Source organism: Theropithecus gelada, chromosome 20, assembly GCF_003255815.1.
Source record: "Theropithecus gelada isolate Dixy chromosome 20, Tgel_1.0, whole genome shotgun sequence".
NCBI lineage: Eukaryota > Metazoa > Chordata > Mammalia > Primates > Cercopithecidae > Theropithecus > Theropithecus gelada.
The window spans coordinates 4,215,997-4,236,668 of NC_037688.1; the positions used below are offsets into that span (position 1 = coordinate 4,215,997).

General features: G+C 37.8%; 1 protein-coding gene and 1 non-coding gene across 2 annotated transcripts in view; both read right to left on the reverse strand.

The window, feature by feature from the left end:
* LOC112614688 (putative ankyrin repeat domain-containing protein 26-like protein) overlaps positions 1–20,672 on the reverse strand; it is a 40,138-nt gene that overhangs the window by 7,573 nt on the left and 11,893 nt on the right. Inside the window, exons 5-8 of the mRNA XM_025371390.1 lie at positions 18,580–18,647; positions 15,343–15,396; positions 11,370–11,400; positions 8,540–8,612 (exon numbers count right to left, since the gene is read on the reverse strand). Coding sequence (XP_025227175.1) covers positions 8,540–8,612; positions 11,370–11,400; positions 15,343–15,396; positions 18,580–18,647 — 226 coding nt within the window. The remainder of the gene's footprint in view (positions 1–8,539; positions 8,613–11,369; positions 11,401–15,342; positions 15,397–18,579; positions 18,648–20,672) is intronic.
* Positions 19,765–19,874, reverse strand: LOC112614942. The gene has a single exon (XR_003117235.1). It is a non-coding gene; the product is annotated as a U6 spliceosomal RNA (small nuclear RNA).

Here is a 20,672-nt window from a genome sequence, read left to right on the forward strand (position 1 = left end):
AGTTAGCTCTTCTTGGTGAATTGATCCCTTTACCATTATGTAATGGCCTTCTTTGTCTCTTTTAATCTTTGTTGGTTTAAAGTCTGTTTTATCAGAGACTAGGATTGCAACCCCTGCTTTTTTTTGTTCTCCATTTGCTTGGTAGATCTTCCCCCATCCCTTTATTCTGAGCCTATGTATATCTCTGCACATGAGATGGGCCTCCTGAATACAGCACACTGATGGGTCATGACTCTTTATCCAATTTGCCAGTCTGTGTCTTTTAATTGGAGCATTTAGCCCATTTACATTTAAGGTTAATATTGTTATGTGTGAATTTGATCCTGTCATTATGATGTTAGCTGGTTATTTTGCTCATTAGTTGATGCGGTTTCTTCCTAGCATCGATGGTCTTTACATTTTGGCATGTTTTTGTGGTGGCTGATACCGGTTGTTCCTTTCCATGTTTAGTGCTTCCTTCAGGAGCTCTTGTAGGGTAGGCCTGGTGGTGACAAAATCTCTCAGCATTTGCTTGTCTGTAAAGGATTTTATTTCTCCTTCATTTATGAAACTTAGTTTGGCTGGATATGAAATTCTAGGCTGAAAATTCTTTTCTTTAAGAATGTTGAATATTGGCCCTCACTCTCTTCTGGCTTATAGAGTTTCTGCTGAGAGATCTTCTGTTAGTCTGATGGGCTTCCCTTTGTGGGTAACCCAACTTTTCTCTCTGGCTGCCCTTAACATTTTTCCCTTCATTTCAACTTTGGTGAATCTGACAATTATGTGTCTTGGAGTTGTTCTTCTCGAGGAGTATCTTTGTGGCGTTCTCTGTATTTTCTGAATTTGAATGTTGGCCTGCCTTGCTAGGTTGGGGAAGTTCTCCTGGATAATATCCTGCAGAGTGTTTTCCAACTTGGTTCCATTCTCCCCGTCACTTTCAGGTACACCAATCAGACGTAGATTTGGTCTTTTCACATAGTCCCATATTTCTTGGAGGCTTTGTTCATTTCTTTTTACTCTCTTTTTCTCTGAACTTCTCTTCTCACTTCATTTCATTCATTTGATCTTCAATCACTGATACCCTTTCTTACAGTTGATCAAATCGGTTACTGAAGCTTGTGCATTTGTCACATAGTTCTTGTGCCATGGTTTTTGGCTCTGTCAGGTCATTTAAGGACTTCTCTACATTGGTTATTCTAGTTAGCCGATCTTCTAATATTTTTTCAAGGTTTTTAGCTTCTTTGCGATGGGTCCGAACTTCCTCCTTTAGCTCGGAGAAGTTTGATTGTCTGAAGCCTTCTTCTCTCAACTCGTCAAAGTCATTCTCTGTCCGCTTTGTTCTGTTGCTGGCAAGGAGCTGCATTCCTTTGGAGGAGAAGAGGTGCTCTGATTTTCAGAATTTTCAGCTTTTCTGTTCTGTTTTCTCCCCACATTTGTGGTTTTATCTACTTTTGGTCTTTGATGATGGTGACGTACAGATGGGGTTTTGGTATGGATGTCCTTTCTGTTTGTTAGTTTTCCTTCTAACAGTCAGGACCCTCAGCTGCAGATCTGTTGGAGTTTGCTGGAGGTTCACTCCAGACCCTGTTTGCCTGGGTATCAGCAGCAGAGGCTGCAGAAAAGAGAATATTGCTGAACAGCAAATGTTGCTGCCTGATCGTTCCTCTGGAAGCTTCGTCTCAGAGGGGTACCCGGCCGTGTGAGATGTCAGTCTGCCCCTACTGGGGGCAGGCCTCCCAGTTAGGCTACTTGGGGTCAGGGACCCACTTGAGGAAGCAGTCTGTCCGTTCTCAGATCTCAAACTCTGTGCTGGGAGAACCACTACTCTCTTCAAAGCTGTCAGACAGGGACATTTAAATCTGCAGAGGTTTATGCTGTCTTTTGTTTGGCTATGCCCTGTCCCCAGAGGTGGAGTCCACAGAGGCAGGCAGGCCTCCTTGAGCTGTGGTGGGCTCCACCCAGTTCAAGCTTTCCAGCAGCTTTGTTTACCTACTAAAGCCTCAGCAATGGTAAGCACCCCTCCGCAAGCCTCATTGCTGCCTTGCAGTTAGATCTCAGAATACTGTGCTAGCAATGAGGGAAGCCCCATGGGTGTGGGACCCTCCAAATCAGGCGTGGGATATACTCTCCTGGTGTGCCATTTGCTAAGACCCTTGGAAAAGTGCAGTATTAGGGTGGCAGTGACCCGATTTTCCAGGTGCTGTGTGTCACAGTTTCCCTTGGCTAGGAAAGGGAATTCCCTTACCCCTTGAACTTCCAGGGTGAGGCGATGTCTCGCCCTGCTTCGGCTCTCGCTCGGTGGGCTGCACCCACTGTCCTGCACCCACTGTCCCACATGTCCCAGTGAGATGAACCCGGTACCTCAGTTGGAAATGCAGAAATCACCCGTCTTCTGTGTCGCTCACGCTGGGAGCTGTAGCCTGGACCTGTTCCTATTTGGCCATCTTGGAACCACCCCCCTCCAGATTTCTTATTTTTGCATAGGATAGCTTTGGCTACTCTGGGTTTTTTATGGTACCATATAAATTTTAGGATACTTTTTTCTATTTCTATGAGGAATGTAATTGATATTTTGATGAGAATTGCATCGAATCTGTAGATTCTTTGGGGTAGTATGAAACTTTTAACAATATTGATTCTTCCAATTCATGAACATAGAATATTTTCCATTTTTTTGGTGTTCTATTCTTCACCAGTGTTTCACGGTTTTCATTGTAGAGATATTTCACTTCTTGGGTTAAGTTAGTTCCTAGGTATTTAATTTTACATGTAACTGTTGTAAATAAGATTACTTTCTTATTTCTTTTTCATATTGTTCACTGTTGGCATCTGGAAATGCTACCAATTTTTGTATGTTAATGTTGTATCCTGCAACTTTACTGAATTCATTTATCAGTTCTAATAGTTTACTTGTGGAGTCTTCAGGTTTTGTCACATATAAGATCATATCATCTATTAAAAAAGGATAATTTGACTTTCTCCTTTCCAATTGAATGTCCCTTATATCTTTCTCTTGTCTGATTGTGCTGGCTAGAACTTCCAGTACTATTTTCAGTAACAGTGATGACAGTGAGCATTCTTGTCATGTTCCACATCTTAGAGGAAACCCAAATTTGGGTTCCCCACTCAGTATGATACTAGCTGTGGGTCTGTCATACATGGCTTTTATTGTTGAGGTATGCTCCTTCCACATCTAGTTGAGGGTTTTTATCATGAAGGGATGTTGAATTTTATCAAATGCTTTTTTGGCATCAATTAAAATTATCATATGGTTTTTATCCTTCATTCTGTTGATATGATGATCTTGTTGATTGATTTGCACATGTTGAACTATCCTTGCATCTCAGGGATGAATCTCACTTGGTTATGACAAATGATCTTTCTAATATATTGTTGAATTCAGTTTGCAAATATTCCATTGAGGATTTTTGCACTTTAAATATGTCATGCCACTCTCTCATGGCCTGTAAGGAGGTTTCCACTGAAAAATCAGATTCCAGATGCATTGTAGCCCCATTGTCTGTTGTTTCTTTTCTCTTCCTGCTTTTAGAATCCTTTCTTTATCCTTGACCTTTGGCAGTTTGATTAATAAATGCTCTGAGGTAGTCTTCTTTGGGTTAAATCTGCTTGATGTTCTATGACCTTCTTGCACTTGGATATTAATATCTTTCTCCAGGTTTAAGATGTTCTCTGTTATTATCCCTTCAAAAAAACTCTCTTTCTTTCTTTCTTTCTTTTTTTTTTTTTTTTTTTAGATGGAGTCTCACTCTGTTGCCCAGACTGGATTGCAGTGGTGTGATCTCAGCTCACTGCTACCTCCACCTCCTAGATTCAAGTGATTCTTATACCTCAGCCTCCCAAGTAGCTGGGACTACAGGCATGTGTCACCACACCTGGCTAATTTTTCTATTTTTAGTAGAGATGGAGTTTCACCATGTTGGCCAGACTGGTCTCAAACTCTTGACCTCAGGTGATCCACCTTCCTTGGCCTACAAAAGTGCCAGGATGACAGGCTTAAGCCACCATATCCAGCCTGTATTTCTTAAAAAAGATGAAATTCAGTTTTTATGAGACTGGCTCTAATATAGATGAACATTAGTGGTTTATTAGGGATATGGGCAGATCTGCCAAATTGCCACATCTCTGCCAGCTGCTGTGTGAGGCTCATGAGTAGTGACCACTGAGTGGCCAGGACAGCAGCAGGTGCTGCAGGAACAGGTGCTTCCTCACTGGTTGCTCTATCTTGAAAACCCATGGCCCATGTCCCAAGGCATGGAAAGAGTTGGGGGGAGCCTCACCCCATAGCCACCATCACCTCAGGCCATGAGAATTATTGCTAGATTACTGTCTATGTTCTCTTAAGGCCCAAGGTCTCTCAAGTCACCCTGCCTGGCCTGGGACTCACCCTTCAAGGCTATGGGCTCCCCTCTGGACCATGGCATGTCCAAAAATGCCATCCGAGAGTCAAGTCTTAGAATCAGGGACTTTCAAGAGCCCACTTGGTGCTCTACCCGGCCACCCGCATGGCCGTGCTGGTGCCTAAGGTGCAAGACAAAGTCCCCTTTATTTTTCCTTCTGCTTTTCTTAAGCAGAAAAGATTTTGCCCCATAGCCACCACAGCCGGTTATATGCTGAGTCTCACCTCAGGCCAGCAAGTCACAGAGGCTCACCCAAGCCCTTCGATGTAGTACCTGGGTGTCACTGTTGTTCATTAAGGGCCTAAGGGCCCTTCAGTCAGCAGATGAGGAATGCTGCAAGTCCAGGACTGGGTCCTTTCCTTCAAGGCAGCGGGTTCCCTTCTGGCCCAGGGCGTGTCTAGAATGTCAGAGAGCCAGGGCCTGGAATGGGGCCTCCCAACTCTGACCAGTGCCCTACCTTGCTGCTGTGGCTCAGCTGGTATCTTAGATGTAAAACAAAGTGCTCCCCACTCTTTCCTCTCCTCTCCTCAAGCAGAATGAAGGGGCCTTTATCAGAGCTGTGAGCTGTGCAGCCTGAGATTAGGGGAGGGTTGATGCCAACACTCCCTTGGCTACCCCAGCTTGTATCTCAATATGGCATATCTTCCCCACCCAGCTTGTTGTCTCTTGGCCTAGTTCAGCACTAGGACTCACCTGTGAATTGCAGTCCTTATGGCTTAGACTGCCTTTTCACGTTACTTGGAGACACAAAGTGCTGTAGCCCTCGGTGGCAAGGTTTACAGACACTCAAGTTCAGACCATCGGGACTGGTGATTTTCCTCTGGCTAAGGCTGGTTTAAATGCTCCCTCCATGGGTGGACATCAGCTGAGTTTGGTCTAATTTTCCTTTTTGCTCTAACAGAACAGCACTGAGTTCACAGCCTCATACTTGCTGTGTTCTCCCTCCCCCAGCACTCAGAGACACTCTCCACACTATGTCAGGCTGCTAGGGATGGGGGAGGGGGGATGTCAGCCATTCAGGACTTTAAAAAATCTCTTCAGTGCCTCTTTCAGTGACATGAAGTTAAACCTAGGTACTGTGAGTGTTCACCTTACTTTTGGTTCTTATGAAGTTGTTTTCTCCTGTGTAGATAGTTGTTAACTTGGTGTCCTTGTGGTCGTGGGGAACAGTGGAATTTCTATTCCTTCATCTTCTTCCCTGAATTTATTTAAGAGGATTTTACCTTGAAATTTGTTTTCTCATTTAATGGATAAAATTAAGAAACTCCTTCATATAACCAGAAATTTTAACTAAAGATTAAATATAATTATTTATGTTCTTTCTTTATTCTCAGAAACCTCTAAAATGGCTATCAAGATTATATGAAAGAGTAAGATAAATTAGTTAAGTCATGGATATGCCAAACACTAAGTTAGAAAACTTAAATGAGAAGCAAGAGTCAAAAATTAAGAATTCATAATAAATCTGATAAAGCCTAAAACAGATTTCACTGTGCATTATTTATCAACAAGGTTTTACTAGATCAAATATATGACATAACTGCTAAATTCAAAGATGTGAGGATATAAATTTCCTTTTTAAAAATTGATACATAATAGATGTGCGTATTTTTGAAGTAAATGTGATAATTTGATACATTCATATAATCAAATTAGGGTAATTGGGGTACCCATCACCTTAGTTATCTTTTCTTTCAAATGTATAGTAGATTAATGTTAACTACAGTCACCCTTATATTTTCTTTCAGTTCTTCATAAAAATCAGCTATAAAACATTCAAAGGAATCTCAGCAACTTTTTTCATTATCTGTCTTTTTTTTCTTAATTTGCATTTAAAATAATTTCTATCATATTTTATAATGTAAAGAGTTCCTGCGCTCATTAAATCCCACAGTTTCTGATGTGTTTTTACAATAATCTGACTCAACTTGACTGTTACTCAATCTTTACATTTATCTTGCCTCTCTTTAATAAATTCTTCCCCTTTATCCACCTCTTCAGCTTCATATTTGTTAAGCTGCTGTTGTGGGTTGCTTTCTAGTTCTTTAGTATAAGTCGTTTCTATTCTGTTTCTCAAAAAAAGCTAAGGACAAATGATTGTATAAATTTAGCTCCTTCCAAGAAACAGAGAAAAAAAAGAATAAATCTTGTAGGGCAATGATAGATGAATAAAAGTCTCACATAGCTACTATGTAGAAAGCTACACTAAGTATGCTAGCAGTGAAGACACACATGGATTGAAAGAAGAGACGTTGTAGAGAATGTGTTCTAGGAGGAAAAACATAGGTTGGGATAAATCATTTTTAAAAGATTGGGGAGGAGGGAGAAAGAAAGAAACAAACAAAAGGACATAACCTACCAGTCAATCAAGTATGAGCTTGAAAGAAAGCCATGGAATAAAGCCAAAGCCAAGGAAAAGGAGAAAAACATCACATACAGTAAGGTACATGGAGAAATACAGATGCATAACAGAGACTTTGGTTCATAGTATATTTCCAATACTACTGAGTAGTATTTATAATTAGCTTTTGGTAAAGATTTCTGTGATATAGAATTGAATTGTGTACTGTAAAACGAGACATTCAATTAGCTAAATATGGTCATCTACCACAACTTAAAAGCTGGAACATTACTACCTCAGAGAGAGAAAAATGGAAAAGGAAACATTCCATCAACTTTCTACTTGGAAGAAAAATACTAATCAGAATTCTAAGCAGTAATATATGGACTGAAAACATGTATTTAGTAGAACATGGGTTGGGGCTTTTAAAAGTTTAAACATTTTAAATCTAAAATTTTAATTTACACTTACAGTTGGAAGACTAGAAAATATATTAACACTTTAACCCTCTTTCCTATTGATGATCTAATTTTCTTATTTATGACACATTTTTTCAATATAACTCATCTGAATTTATACATCCTAAATATTAAAAGTGAATAAAAATTTAGGCTATATCTTATAAATGAATGGATTTATTTACTAGATATGTTAGGCATATTATATTATTGCTAACATTCCATTATATAGAAATGCATTTGTCTGTTCATTCGTCGTACTCCAGGATACAAAAAAAAGTTCCCTAACCTCCAGTAGCTCATAGTAATAAAAGAGTTTTTAAATGGTTACTAAATAAATACAAAAACTTCTGAAATTTGAAATTTTAGCATGTGATATAGGATTTAGTTTGGATATTTTTAAGAACTACAACACAAATAATTCTGAAGTTAAGTCCCACCATATGGTTATTAAGAGTCTCTGCTTCTAGAACTGGTTGTTATTTTGGACAAAGCAACCATTCTTCAATTAGGTCAAGAGTATTACATATAGTCTTAATGAAATGACAGTGGAATCTCATTGTAATAAAGATTTTGAGAAAGAAAATGTAAATTTCTAAATTTCCACAGTTTTTTAAAAATCAGAGGCAGGTTCTTGCTATGTCGCCCAGGCTGGTCTCAGACTCCTGGGCTCAAGCAATTCTGCCACCTCAGCCTCCTGAATAGCTTGGACTACAGGCATGCACCACCATACCCAGCTACATTTTCACAATTTCTAATATTATTTTAGTCTAGTTACATAACCAAGGATAGAAATAGGAAAATAGCTCACACCTAAAAACTGTATATATAATACTAAAATAATGTGTCTAAGAAAGAAAAGTACATGCTATCTGCTGTACAGTTTTTGAACCAAAAGTCATCAAGGAGATTCCATGATTACTATAATAAGTAATTAGATCCATTAAAGATTTATTTAGGCATAAGTATTATAAAAGCTATCTTAGTATAATTTAAACATCACACACAGTAAGAATACTTATTCAAATCAACCTTGACCAAATTTCAAATTTGCTATATTATGAGAAAGCTTTGCCTAATATAATTTTCCTGTCACTACATATTTTCCAGCCCATTCTTTTTTCACCCCCACTCCCTCTACATATTTGCCAAGTCTTTGTTATTTATCAAAGTAAGAAATGTTCAAAAATGTTTAGTCATGTTTCTTTTATGGTTTTCTCTAATGAACTTTCCATAACCAACATAATACAATAATAAGTAGATTACTACTAAATTTCAAGAGTAAATGTTATAGAAAATTAAATTCAGAATGAGAAAATTAATTTTGCAAGAGACCTCTTTACCTCAGTATCAAAATCAAAGTCTTCATTAGCTGACATAGGTCGTGAGTCGTCAATAGATGGTTTGTTGAAAAGCCTTTAGAATAAAAATATACAACAAAAATGAGTGTGTTAATTTCTTTAAGCAATTAGAAGGTTCATACCTGAGTGCCCTCCCAAAACAAAACAAAACAAAAAACAAAAGTAAATCTTGTGGAAGTTCAGCTATCTGTATTTAAAATAATGTCTCTTAATATAATTAAAATTTGGCCTCTGTTGCGGTAAAGATCTTAATTACCTATTTCTACTTCCTCCTCTCCAAAGCTATGGAACAGTCCATGAAGACTCACCCTTAATTCCATAACAAATCATGACAGCTAATATATTGGTAGAGCCTGAGAATAATTGGGCTTCGCAAATTATTTGTTCTGGAGGCAGAACTTAAAATCCAAGTAATGGCTGATATAACTTTTGTTACTTGAACTGGAAGACACCTGATAGCTTAAAATAAAGTGAAAAGATCCACTGTCCCTTCTCCATGATCTATCTCTAGTTCAAAGACTAATCTGTGCCACTTGAAAATGGCAGTCTTGGTTCTTCTGCTTGGAAACCACTTAAGCAGGCCCCCACTGCTTCCCTTTTCCTTAAAATATTACAGAATCTTCCCTGACACATCTAAAATACTTGAAAGCTAAATGTATGAATGTCAAAGGACAAATGTATATATTGTTATTAAAAATTATCTTCTGGGAGATATTAAAACTTAATTATAAAATCTAATTATTTTCCCTACATAGACTCTGCCAAATTCAGGGCCACATAAAGTACGAAGCTCTTAAAAACCTCCATAGGCACTCAGATACCAAAGGAGAGAGACTTCTGGAAAAACAGAATCCTTGTAGTTGTATCTCTATTTCCCTAAGAACTATCTAAATGTCTTTCTTCCTATGGGCTCCCACTTCCAGATCCCTCTTCTGCAGGGCTCTATGGCAGTCTCCAACCTTTAAATCTTTAGCCAATGAAAGCACAAATTCCTAAAAGAGTGGGCTCAAATGACCAAGAGACAGAGCTCTCAATTTTATTGCTGCTAGAAAACAAGCTAAATGGAATTTCAGTCGTCTTCCCCCAGCATAGCCATGTTATCAGCTACCAAACTGAAGGTCCATGACTGATTTGCCAGATAATCTGACCCCAGCCCTACTTGAATTGGGAAAAGAGGCAGAGGTAAGAGGATATGTGCTCTGGGGCACAGATCTACATAGTTCAGGAACCTTCAGTCCTCTAGTACTGGAGGGACTCTGAGCCCTCCCTCTATAAGTTGGGGTGGAAGTAGATAATACTACAATTCAATCTGCTATAGAGACTCTTCTCAATGGCTCAAATTCTTTTAACATCTTTCAATAGAAACTTTGAAGTTGATCAGTCACTCTACTTAAACAAACAAGAGCAGCAATCTGTTCAGGACTCCCTTGAACCACCTACTTAAACATGCCCTTCTAGATAAATCCCAATATCCTGTCTTCTTCATTACTATAATTTATCTTTATAAAACTTGTCATAAACCCCAATATTCACTTCTCTTTTCTAAAAACCTTATTCCTATCCAACCCAGTGTTATTTCTCTTCAAACGTGGGCTTCCCCTACTAGTTTAAGTCTTCTCTTCCATTGGGTTCCCCAGTTAATTCCCTTCCTAGGCTCATCCACTGTGTTCACTAGACCCACTTTCCCTTTCTATTATTAAAACACTCATTAAAAGGATGATAAAGAAGGAAGAATAATGGGCTTTGAAATGGGTTCAAATCTCATTTCTGCCACTTCTTATATCCAAATAAGTCATCTTAATCTCTTTGAGTTTCAGATTCTCCATCCGAACAACCACTTCACCAGAATGTTAAACACAGGTTGAAGTACTGGAGGGTATTTTGATTAGTCACTAAGATTCCTTAAAATCCTGAAATTGTGTATGCTTTTGATTCTGTCTGTATAAAAATGGAGAATACTTAGCTGGCAGAAATGGAAAAATAATAGAACAAAGGAAACACCACAGAAAGCAGAGAAGAAAGTTAACAACTAAAGAAAAGATTGTAGAAAAGTCATGGAAGAAGAAAAAAGACTCTTTAAAAAAGCCCATGGAATTAAGCAGGGTAGTGGCCTAAAGGGAAAACTAAAGTAGGGAGTCAATAAGTAGAGAAATCAATTAGAAATAGGCTCTATTTAGATGCTAAATATAACTAACATAATAAGTAAATGTAACATAAATAGCCTTCACTTACAATAAAATAATTCCTCTCTAGGACATGACTGGTCTTGTCTATGTAAAACCCATGCTCCTGTGGCCATAGCTAAGTGAGATCTGCCCTAAAATGTTTGATAGTAAAAGCAAGGTACTGATTACCTCTGAAATTGCCAAATATATTAAAACAAACTCTTAGACTAACCAGGCTTCTGAGAAAAACTATAAATGAGAGTTAACTAAATTTGACTTTCTGAATCGATCTGGTTTGGACCTGTACCTTGATTCCAGTGCTGTACAGGTCTCTGCCAATCTATGCAGAGGGGCAAGAGAAGGGATTTGGGAGCCAGGCAGGCTGCCAGTCAAATCATGGGCCAGCTACTTGTTAACTATGGGGACATGGGGCAGTTAATCAACCTAACTGAACCACAGTTAGCTAATTAGGAAAAAGTAGGTTATAATAACAGAGAACCTTTCAAAGCTGCTGTGATAACTATATGAGATGAGATAAGCACATAAAATAGTGTCTACCCCAGAGTACAACACTCAACAGATGTTAGTTTCTTTTCTCTGTATTTCCTCAGATAACATATAATATTTTCAAAATCTGTAAGTCCTACCTTTTTACAGGATATCCAGGAATCTCATCCACTATTAAAGAAAAAAATGCATTTTAAGTCAACAATAGAAAAACACAGAATATTGAAAGTATAAGAGGGCCCAGTGGTACACACATGTAATCCCAACTACTCAGGAGGCTGGAGGCCAGGGGATCACTTGAGAAGCCCAGGGGTTTGAGACCAGCCTGGGCAACACATTGAAACTCTGCCTTCATTAAAAGAAATCATGTATACTTTTGTGCATGCTTTAGACCTTTCTTTCTTTTTTTTTTTCCACAAAGTATTCCTTTAGGACCATACCTTGAGACTACACTAGAACTAATAGTGATTATACTACTGGTAGGAAATTACTACATTAAGAATTCTTACTTCTCCTCCTTTGTATCAATCAAATGCAAAAGAGAATGGGATTTGCCAAAATGTGATACCTACAAATGAATTTCTGTGTACAATAATCATAATCCTAACCAAACCCTATCAGACTGACTAGCATCACTAGCAAACTGAGTCAAACTTCAAGAACATGCTTTCTGGACTAATGAACTAGTAGTAGTTAGAACAGCATACAGTAATGCTTCATTCATTTTTATAATGATCATGCATCTGGTTGGGTGCAGTGATACATGCCTGTAGTCCTAGCTGCTCCTTTGGCTGAGGCAGGAGGACTGCTTGAGGCCAGGAATTCAAGGCCACAGTCACACTAGTCAATAGCTACTACATGCCAGCCTGGGCAACATAGTGAGACCACATCTCTTAAAAAAACTAAATAAATAAATAAATAAATAAAAGACTGTGTATCATTCAGGTAACTGTGATGATTGTAGAATAACATATAACCATCAGATATACTATAATACTGTACTACTGATCATAGAGTTATGTTTTGTTTTCAATCTTTTTCTTAAATTTTTATAAAACAACAAAAATAAATTTTACCTATTAAAGTCAGTTCTTAATAGAACAAGTCAAAATGCCCAAAAAATGCATCCAAAGTGCAGTATGAGTTTTTCATTGCTCCCACCAGTGAATTTGATTATTAAGGATCAACAGGACTTTTAACTTATTGAAGGGGGAAGAAAGTTATCTTGTATATAAATGACTAAAATGGTGAGAGTCTGATTGTCCACATAATCTAATTAAATCAATTTACTAATTTCTGAAGAAATGTAATTCCAGAAAGGCATTTTACATTTAAACAGTGTGAAATAAAACAATTTGTATTTGACAATCCAGGACACACTTAAAATCTTGGCAGACCATCATCAGTCACCCTGTCATTGTGGTACAGATATAAAGAAGTTTATTTAGCATTGGAAAGTAACAGAATACCATATATACTTTAGGATAGGTAGCCAGTTCTTTTAAAATCAAATAATAGACATTTGTCAAACATACATATGTTAGAAATGTGTTCTAATAGTACTTTCTTTAGGGATGAAGTTCAAAGGGAAGCAGTGAAAGCAGAGATATCACAAGAGGGCAGATGAAAAGGAGACTGCACTAATAAATAGAGTCAGGTACTGACTTCCCTACTGATGTCACCAGAATTCCAAAAATACTGAGAACTACTCTATATAGCATATCACTTCATATGTTTCTGTGATATTACTTTAGTGTTCTGCAATAAAATATTTAAATCAAAAGAAATTCAAACTGCTGATCTGTAAACTATTTCTGATCAAAACTTAAAATTTTGTCAAAGCATGGCTGTATTTTGATTCCATGTTAGAGGAAGGATATGAGTATCTGATAATGGCTTCCAGTTGTTGCTGTCAGATTTTTGTTTGGGAACACATCTAGAAGAGCTTATCAAGGGTTTGAGTACAAAACAAGCGTTTCCCCAAAAACCAGATAAGAAAGATTACATTTTTCCTCATGTGGATCCTTAGGTTCTAAAAATTCTGGGAAAATGTTGGCACAGGAACTCACCATCTAGGCCTGACTCTGTGTAGGTAGCTGATGCAGTTACAAAAACATTAGGTAGGATGGTGGTAGGTGTATTCTTCCATACTTGAACACCAGAAGTACCATGTACCTAAATAATAGACCTTACAACTCTAAAAGTGTTCTTTTGAAGAGAGTACCACCAAAGAGCTTTTAAAATATTAATTTAACTTACTTTTTAGTAATCTTACTTGTTAGAATTTATATTCCCCCTCCTTGAAATTCTCACATTTTAAAATTTTTGCAACACCCCATCCTCTGATAACCTCTCCAATTTTTCTCTAGCCACTGCTCAGGCTTCTTTACTAACTTCTTTTCCTCTGGTAAATGTTGATATTCCCAGGATCTTGTCACTGGCCTTCTGATTATTCCATGTCTTTCCTATCATGGACAAGCTCATTCAGATCTATGACTTTGCCTACATTATTCCAAGTCTGCATCTCCAACCTGAGTTCTACCTCCAGCTAGAAATGCCTAAAATCCAATTACCTACTGAAAATACCCCACATGAATATTCCATTTAACTCCACATGCACAGAATGAGGTTAGTCATTCCTGCTGATCTGCTGCTCTTCTCCATTCACCTGCAAATCTCCTACTCCTTCCTCATGTCCAGGTTAAAAGCTAGTTCACAACCTATAAATCATCTGAGATTTCTCTCTGTGCCCTAAATTTGTACATCCAATAATCACTAACTCATATTGTCTCTATCTCTTCTCTGCCTCTGCTTTGTATTTCCACTACCACTGGTTCTTAACTACTGGCTTTTACAGACTACCAACTAGTAATATTATTTCTTAAATAAAAAAACAAGCAAAACAAATTAAAAAGGCAAAAACCAAGAGAAAGATCAACATTTTAAAATTACTAAGTAGCTTTCTAACATCATTTATTTCACCATGGATGGGTGAAAACCACATAATGGATTGATGCTAGTCCAAGGATTGGTGACAAGGAAGCTATAGCTTTGGCTACTGTAAAAGCTTCCTTTGTCTTCCAGTCTCTTTATATGGTATTTTCCATCTATCCTCCATATGAGGAGTCATCCAAATGCAGGCCGCAGGCCCAACCCAGCCTTATTTACAAAACCCAGTTTTGTAAATAAAGTTTTATGGGAGCTCAGTCCTGCCTTTCGCTTACATATTATGTATGACTGCTTTCACACTACCATGGCAGGGTTGAGTAGATACGGCAGAGACCACATGGCCTGAAATATTTCCCACCTGGTTCTTTACATTAAAAGCTTATGAATACCATAATCAGAATGTCCTAATACTCAGATCTAATCTTGTGACTTTTCTGCTCACAATTCCATAATGAATTCCTACAGAAAACATTGCTGCCTCCCTACCCAATGACCATTCCTTATTCTTTCTTGCTGGAGAACTACAAGTCTGTTTGAATATTTATCATCCTAATACGCCTCCCCATCCCCAACAAGAGAAATGACTATTCTAATTTAATCATAGTCATTACATTTGTTTTCCCAGTGCCTGGTTTAGGAATGAGCATGTGGTGTAACAAAGCCAATAAAATGTGAAAGGAAGCCCACTGCACACTTCTGAGTTTTCTCCCTATTTCAAAGAAACATGAGAAGAAAAGCAGCCCTTCCAGCCTTCAGAAATTGTGTTATGAGAACATGATGTTTGGAGCTCTTGCTAATTAGCCAGCCATGAAAGGAGACATGTACAAAACACTACTGACAGCACAGCTGAAAAAGGGACACCAAGTGGGACCCAGTGTTATCACTGAACCACCCACCAAAGCAACTCTGCTTCCTGTTGTTTCAGTCAATGTTAGTTAGGTCCTTTAGTATTTGCAGCCCAAAGCACTCTACCTGGTAAATTTCCCATAGCCTGCAGGATAAGATCTACTCAGTTTAACACTATAAAGTATTAAAAATATTTTGTCCACCATGAGCTTGCCTTACCTAGGTTTTTCCCTCATTCCCAACCACTCCCATCTCAGATTTTGCAACAGCAAAAAAGAACTGCTCATAAACCCTGCAAAGTTCACTCAAGCGTCTTACCTTTTGCACCTGCTGCTCCTTCTCCCAAGCACGCCATCTTGTTAGATGTTCCTTCTGCCAAACATACAAACTTGTTAAATGTTCCTTCTGCCCACATCATTCTTCTGCCTCTTTACCTAGAAAAGTTCTACCCCTTCTGCATGCTTACCTAAAATCCTACCCACTTTTTGACAGCTTTCATTCCTCACCACATACTTCAAATGTCTGGCACATATTTAACATGATAAATGATCATTACACACTTCCAGACAGCATCCAGCACATAGTAGTAGGCACTGAATGAAGTAGCAAATAATATAAATGAAAATGATCATAACAAGCTCCTGACTGTTTTGTTTTTGTTTTGTTTTTTGAGATGGTCTTGCTCCATTGCCCAGGCTGGAGTGCAGCTTCCCAATTAGCTGGGACTACATATGCATGCCACAATGCCCAACTAACTTTTTCATTTCTTGATTTTTATTTTTAGTAGAGTTGAGGTCTCACTGTGTTACTCAAACTGGTCTCAAATTCCTAGGCTCAAGCAATCATTTTGCCTCAGCCTCCCAAAGTGTTGGGATTATAGGTATGTGTGACCATGCCCAGCCCTGACTGTTTTGTTTTGTTTTGTTTTGTTTTGTTTTGTTTTGTTTTGTTTTGTTTGAGGCAGAGTCTCTCTCTGTTGCCCAGGCTGGAATACAGTGGTGTGATCTCGGCTCACTGCAACCTCCGTCTCCTGGATTCAAGCAATTCTCCTGCCTCAGCCTCCCAAGTAGCTGGGATTACAGGCGTGTACCACCACATCCGGCTAATTTTTGTATTTTTAGTAGAGACAGGGTTTCGCCATGTTGACCAGGCTGGTCTCCAACTCCTGACCTCAGGTGATCCGCCCACCTCGGCCTCCCAAAGTGCTGGGATTACAGGCCTCAGCCACCACACCCAGCCCCTGACTGTATTTTTAAATGTTTGTATTCTGTAACATGAAAAAAAAAGAAGCTTACTCCCTAAAACACTCTTGATAGTTTATTCATTAAATAGACAAGTGTATAAATGAATAAAAAAATTTTTTTTGAAAATTATTGGCCAGCTGCAGTGGCTCACACCTGTAATCCCAACACTTTGGTAGGCCGAGGTAGGTGAATCACCTGAGGTCAGGAGTTCAAGACATCTGGTCAACATGGTAAAACCCCATCTCTACTAGAAATACAAAAAAAAATTAGCTGGGCATGGCAGTGGGCGCCTATAATCCCAGCTCCTCGGGAGGCTGAGGCAGGGAGAATTGCTTGAATCCAAAAGGCAGAGGTTGCAGTGAGCCAAGATGGTGCCACTGTACTCCAGCCTGGGTGACAGTGCAAGACTCTGTCTCCAAAAAAAAAAAAAAAAAAAAAAAATATTGAAAAAACACACTGATATGAAATAAGGACAGCTGCAGTCTATTATGAGCACCTTAAAGACCAAGACTACGTGTTTGTCACCTGTAGCTTGCAAAATCTAACTTGTAAAAGTTCTTCAATTGGTATGTACTAAATTAAAAGTGTCCTCACACAGTTCAGACTGTATAATGTATTTGGTGTCACATTTAGGTAGCATAGTAGCATTTTTGTTATTGAGAAGCACTTTTATACTTTTATTATAATTTGTTGAGCCTAGAGTTGGACTATTTGGGTATTCATTACAATAACCTTTTGGCTACTGGTAAAAGAGTATTTTGTTCTAACAAAATTACTGTTATCGTGACAATTAACTAGTGGAGAGAAGAACTGATCTTGTTCTAAGGAAGTAAATGTATCTCATTCAATTTCAAATTAGGAAGAATGAAGTCAATAAGTGAGACCGTGTTGGTATAAGAATATGAAACATGACCTGTGCTTTTCAACAAGAAATTGCTTTTCTGACTTCTACACTTGGTATCTTTAAAAAATAATTTTCTATTAGTATTAGTGTACACTGGATAAGTTTTATAGTTCTTATTGACATTTGTTTATGGTACCAGAAAGGTATTGTTGAGGTCCCAGTTTTAAAAAGTTACTTTTTTTAGTGACATAAATCACTATGTAATACAGTTGACCTTTGAACAACAGGAGTTTAACTTGCAGCAGTCTAATTATATGCAGATTTTCTTCTACCTCTGCCACCTGAGACAGCAAAACCAATCTCCTTTCTTCTTCTCCTCAGCCTACTCAAGTTGGAGACCATGAGGATGACCCACTTCCACTTCCACATAATAAATAGTACATATATTTTTATTCCTTATGATTTTCTTAATAACCATTTTTCTCTAGCTTGCTTTCTTGTAAGAATAGAGTATAGTAACACACATAACATACCAAATGTCTTCGCTGACTGTTTATGTTATGAATAAGGCTCCTGGTCAATAGTCATCTATTAGTAGTAGCTAATTTTGGAGGGAATCAAAAGTTACACACAGGTTTTCAGCTGCACACGGGGTCAGTACTGCTAAATCCTATGTTGTTCAAAGGTCAACTGTAATTGACATTTATTTACTAAATAAAAGCCTTTTTTTTTTTTTTTTTTTTTGAGATGGAGCTTTGCTCTTGCTGCCCAGGCTGGAGTGCAATGGCATGATCTCGGCTCACAGTAACCTCCACCTCCCAGGTTCAAGCGATTCTCCTGCCTTAGCCTCCCGCGTAGCTGGGATTACAGACATGCGCCACCATGCGTGGCTAACTTTGTATTGTTAGCAGAGACAGGGTTTCTCCATGTTGGTCAGGCTGGTCTCGAACTCTCGACCTCAGGAGATCAGCCCGCCTCGGCCTCCCAAAGTGCTAGGATTACAGGCATGGGCCACACCATGCCCAGCAATGAAAACCATTTATTTTAAAAATTAAATAGAAGCTCCAATTTCATAACACATCCAGTTTGCTATAATGAGACTATAAATAAAACATACCACATACTAACTTAAAAATCCTTTTTCTTATTTATACAAAAAATATAAGATTTTAGGGACTACGATTAAAGAAACGATTCCTTTCAGATAATACTGTTTGAGATTATGAATTATCTACACATAACTTTTTAAATAATTCTGAAATCTAACCTACTAAGAAGAAATTTAAAACACACACATATATGTGTATATGTGTGTGTGTGTATATATATATATGTGTGTGGGTATATGTATATATGCAATTTACATAGTAAGCTTTTAAACTACTCTTTGGTGATTAAAACTTCCTAACTCTTATTTGTTAATCTATGGTAAGACCACCAAGAGTAATTTACTACCAGAAGTCTTACCTGGATTGCTATTTTGAGGATTTCTAGGTGTCTCGTTTTCTTTGTATTCAGACATTAGTTGGTGAATGCTATATCTAAAAACGTAATAAGTAAAATTACTATTTAAAAACTGATATAAAAATAATTACCAAAAATATTAAATTCTTAGAGTATTTCAAATGATATCAGTGTTAATTTTAGAATTTTAATTATCCCATACACTTCTAATTTGTAAGCTCTACAGACTTCTCTTTAAGCTTCTAATTAAAGAAGAAAAAAAATAACATGAAGTACTCATGAACTGAAGGCAGTATAGTTCAGTAAATTAACTTGCATTAGCCTGACATAATGGAAAGTGTCTTAACTCAGAATAAGCCCTAGCTCCATAACCAAAAGCTACTAGTTCTTGGATAAGTTGCTTTTGTTAGGTTCAATGTGTTCTTCTAAAAAGTGAGAATTTTGCTGTCTTATTTTACTAGGTTGTTATAAAAATTTAGTGAGATAACATATTTTGAATGCTCAGAAAAATAGTGAACCAATGAAATAATTTGTTCTTGAACTTTATTATTGGTGAAACTATCTTAGAACTGCAAATAAAATCCAATGTGTATTTTTTGTAGGTTCTAATATTGAAACGTTGTGGTATTTGCGAAATGTTATTGAGTCCTAATTTTGTTTATTAGGTGTTCTACTCTTTGTGGCTTATAATTTAGGGCATCTCGTATATTTCATGGTTTGTAACTACATTTATAAACCTATTATCTCACTAAATTAGATAGCATAATTGTCTGTTACTGAGCTCATCAGTCATACCAAAGGCAAAAAACTAATAGATATCAAGACCTGCCTTAGACTACTATCCCTTCTTCACAGACTCAAACTCTGAACCAGTAGATCTTTGTTAGAATGATGCTTAATCTCCATGTTCACCTCCAATTGACATAAAAGATAAAACTCTTTTTGTAAGTTCCATGAAGTAGATGCAAGTTGACATTTTCTCATTTCTGAGATACATACTAACAATATATTTGCACACAGTATCCCGTGTTTTACTCAGCTCCATTCTCATTCCATAGATCACTGTATGTGAATATTTTTGTAGTGAAAATCACAATTTCAATATTAAGTGCCAACCATTTTGCTTTGACTCATGCTGTTTCCTTGGAGCTAGTCAGAAAATTGTGAAATGACCTTCCAGGGACTGCACAAAATACGAACCACTTCATGAATTTGTGTGTCAGCCTTATGCAGGAGCAATGCTAACTTCTTTCTCTGCATTATTCCAGTGTTACTATGTGTGCTGCTGAAGCAAGCACAAAACCCTGCTTTACACGTGAATACTCATGAGTCATGGATGAGACTTAGCTCTGATAAACCCAATAAACATACTTGAGATTCAGATAATTCTATTGAATGGCTTCCTGTGAGGTAGAATATGAAAATATTTTTAAAACTTGAGGTAGAATTGCAAGTAATTAGGCCCAGCACGGTGGCTCATGCCTGTAATCCCAGCACTTTGGAAGGCTGAGGCAGGTGGATCACCTGAGGTCAGGAGTTCGAGACCAGCCTGGCAAACGTGGTGAAACCTCGTCTCTACTAAAAATACAAAAATTATCCAGGTGTGGTGGCACACGCCTGTAATCCCAGCTACTTGGGAAGCTGAGGTGAGAGAATTGCTTGAACCCGGGAGGCAGAGGTTGCAGTGAGCCAAGATCACACCATTGCACTCCAGCCAGGGCAACAGAGCAAGACTCCATCTCACAAAAAGAAAGAAAGAAAGAAAGAAATGCAAGTAACTTGGGAGATTTTCATTATTATGGAAATCAGATCACTTGAAGATAAAACCACAAATTGAAAAAAAAAACAAAAAAGAAAACAGAAAAATTGGCGCCACTGCTCTGAGGAAGGATAATATAGAACCTTCCACTCCCTAAGAAAATACGCTAACCAGCATATAAAGGAACCTCAGAGTACAGATCTGGTAACAATGGAGTAAAAAAACACTGTTCTCTTTCTGTAACATTATTTAATCTCTTTGACAGTTTAGAACAATCTCAACTAACATTTAATAGAGAAAAGACAAACAAGGGCCTCAAAGGATAACTTACCATGAA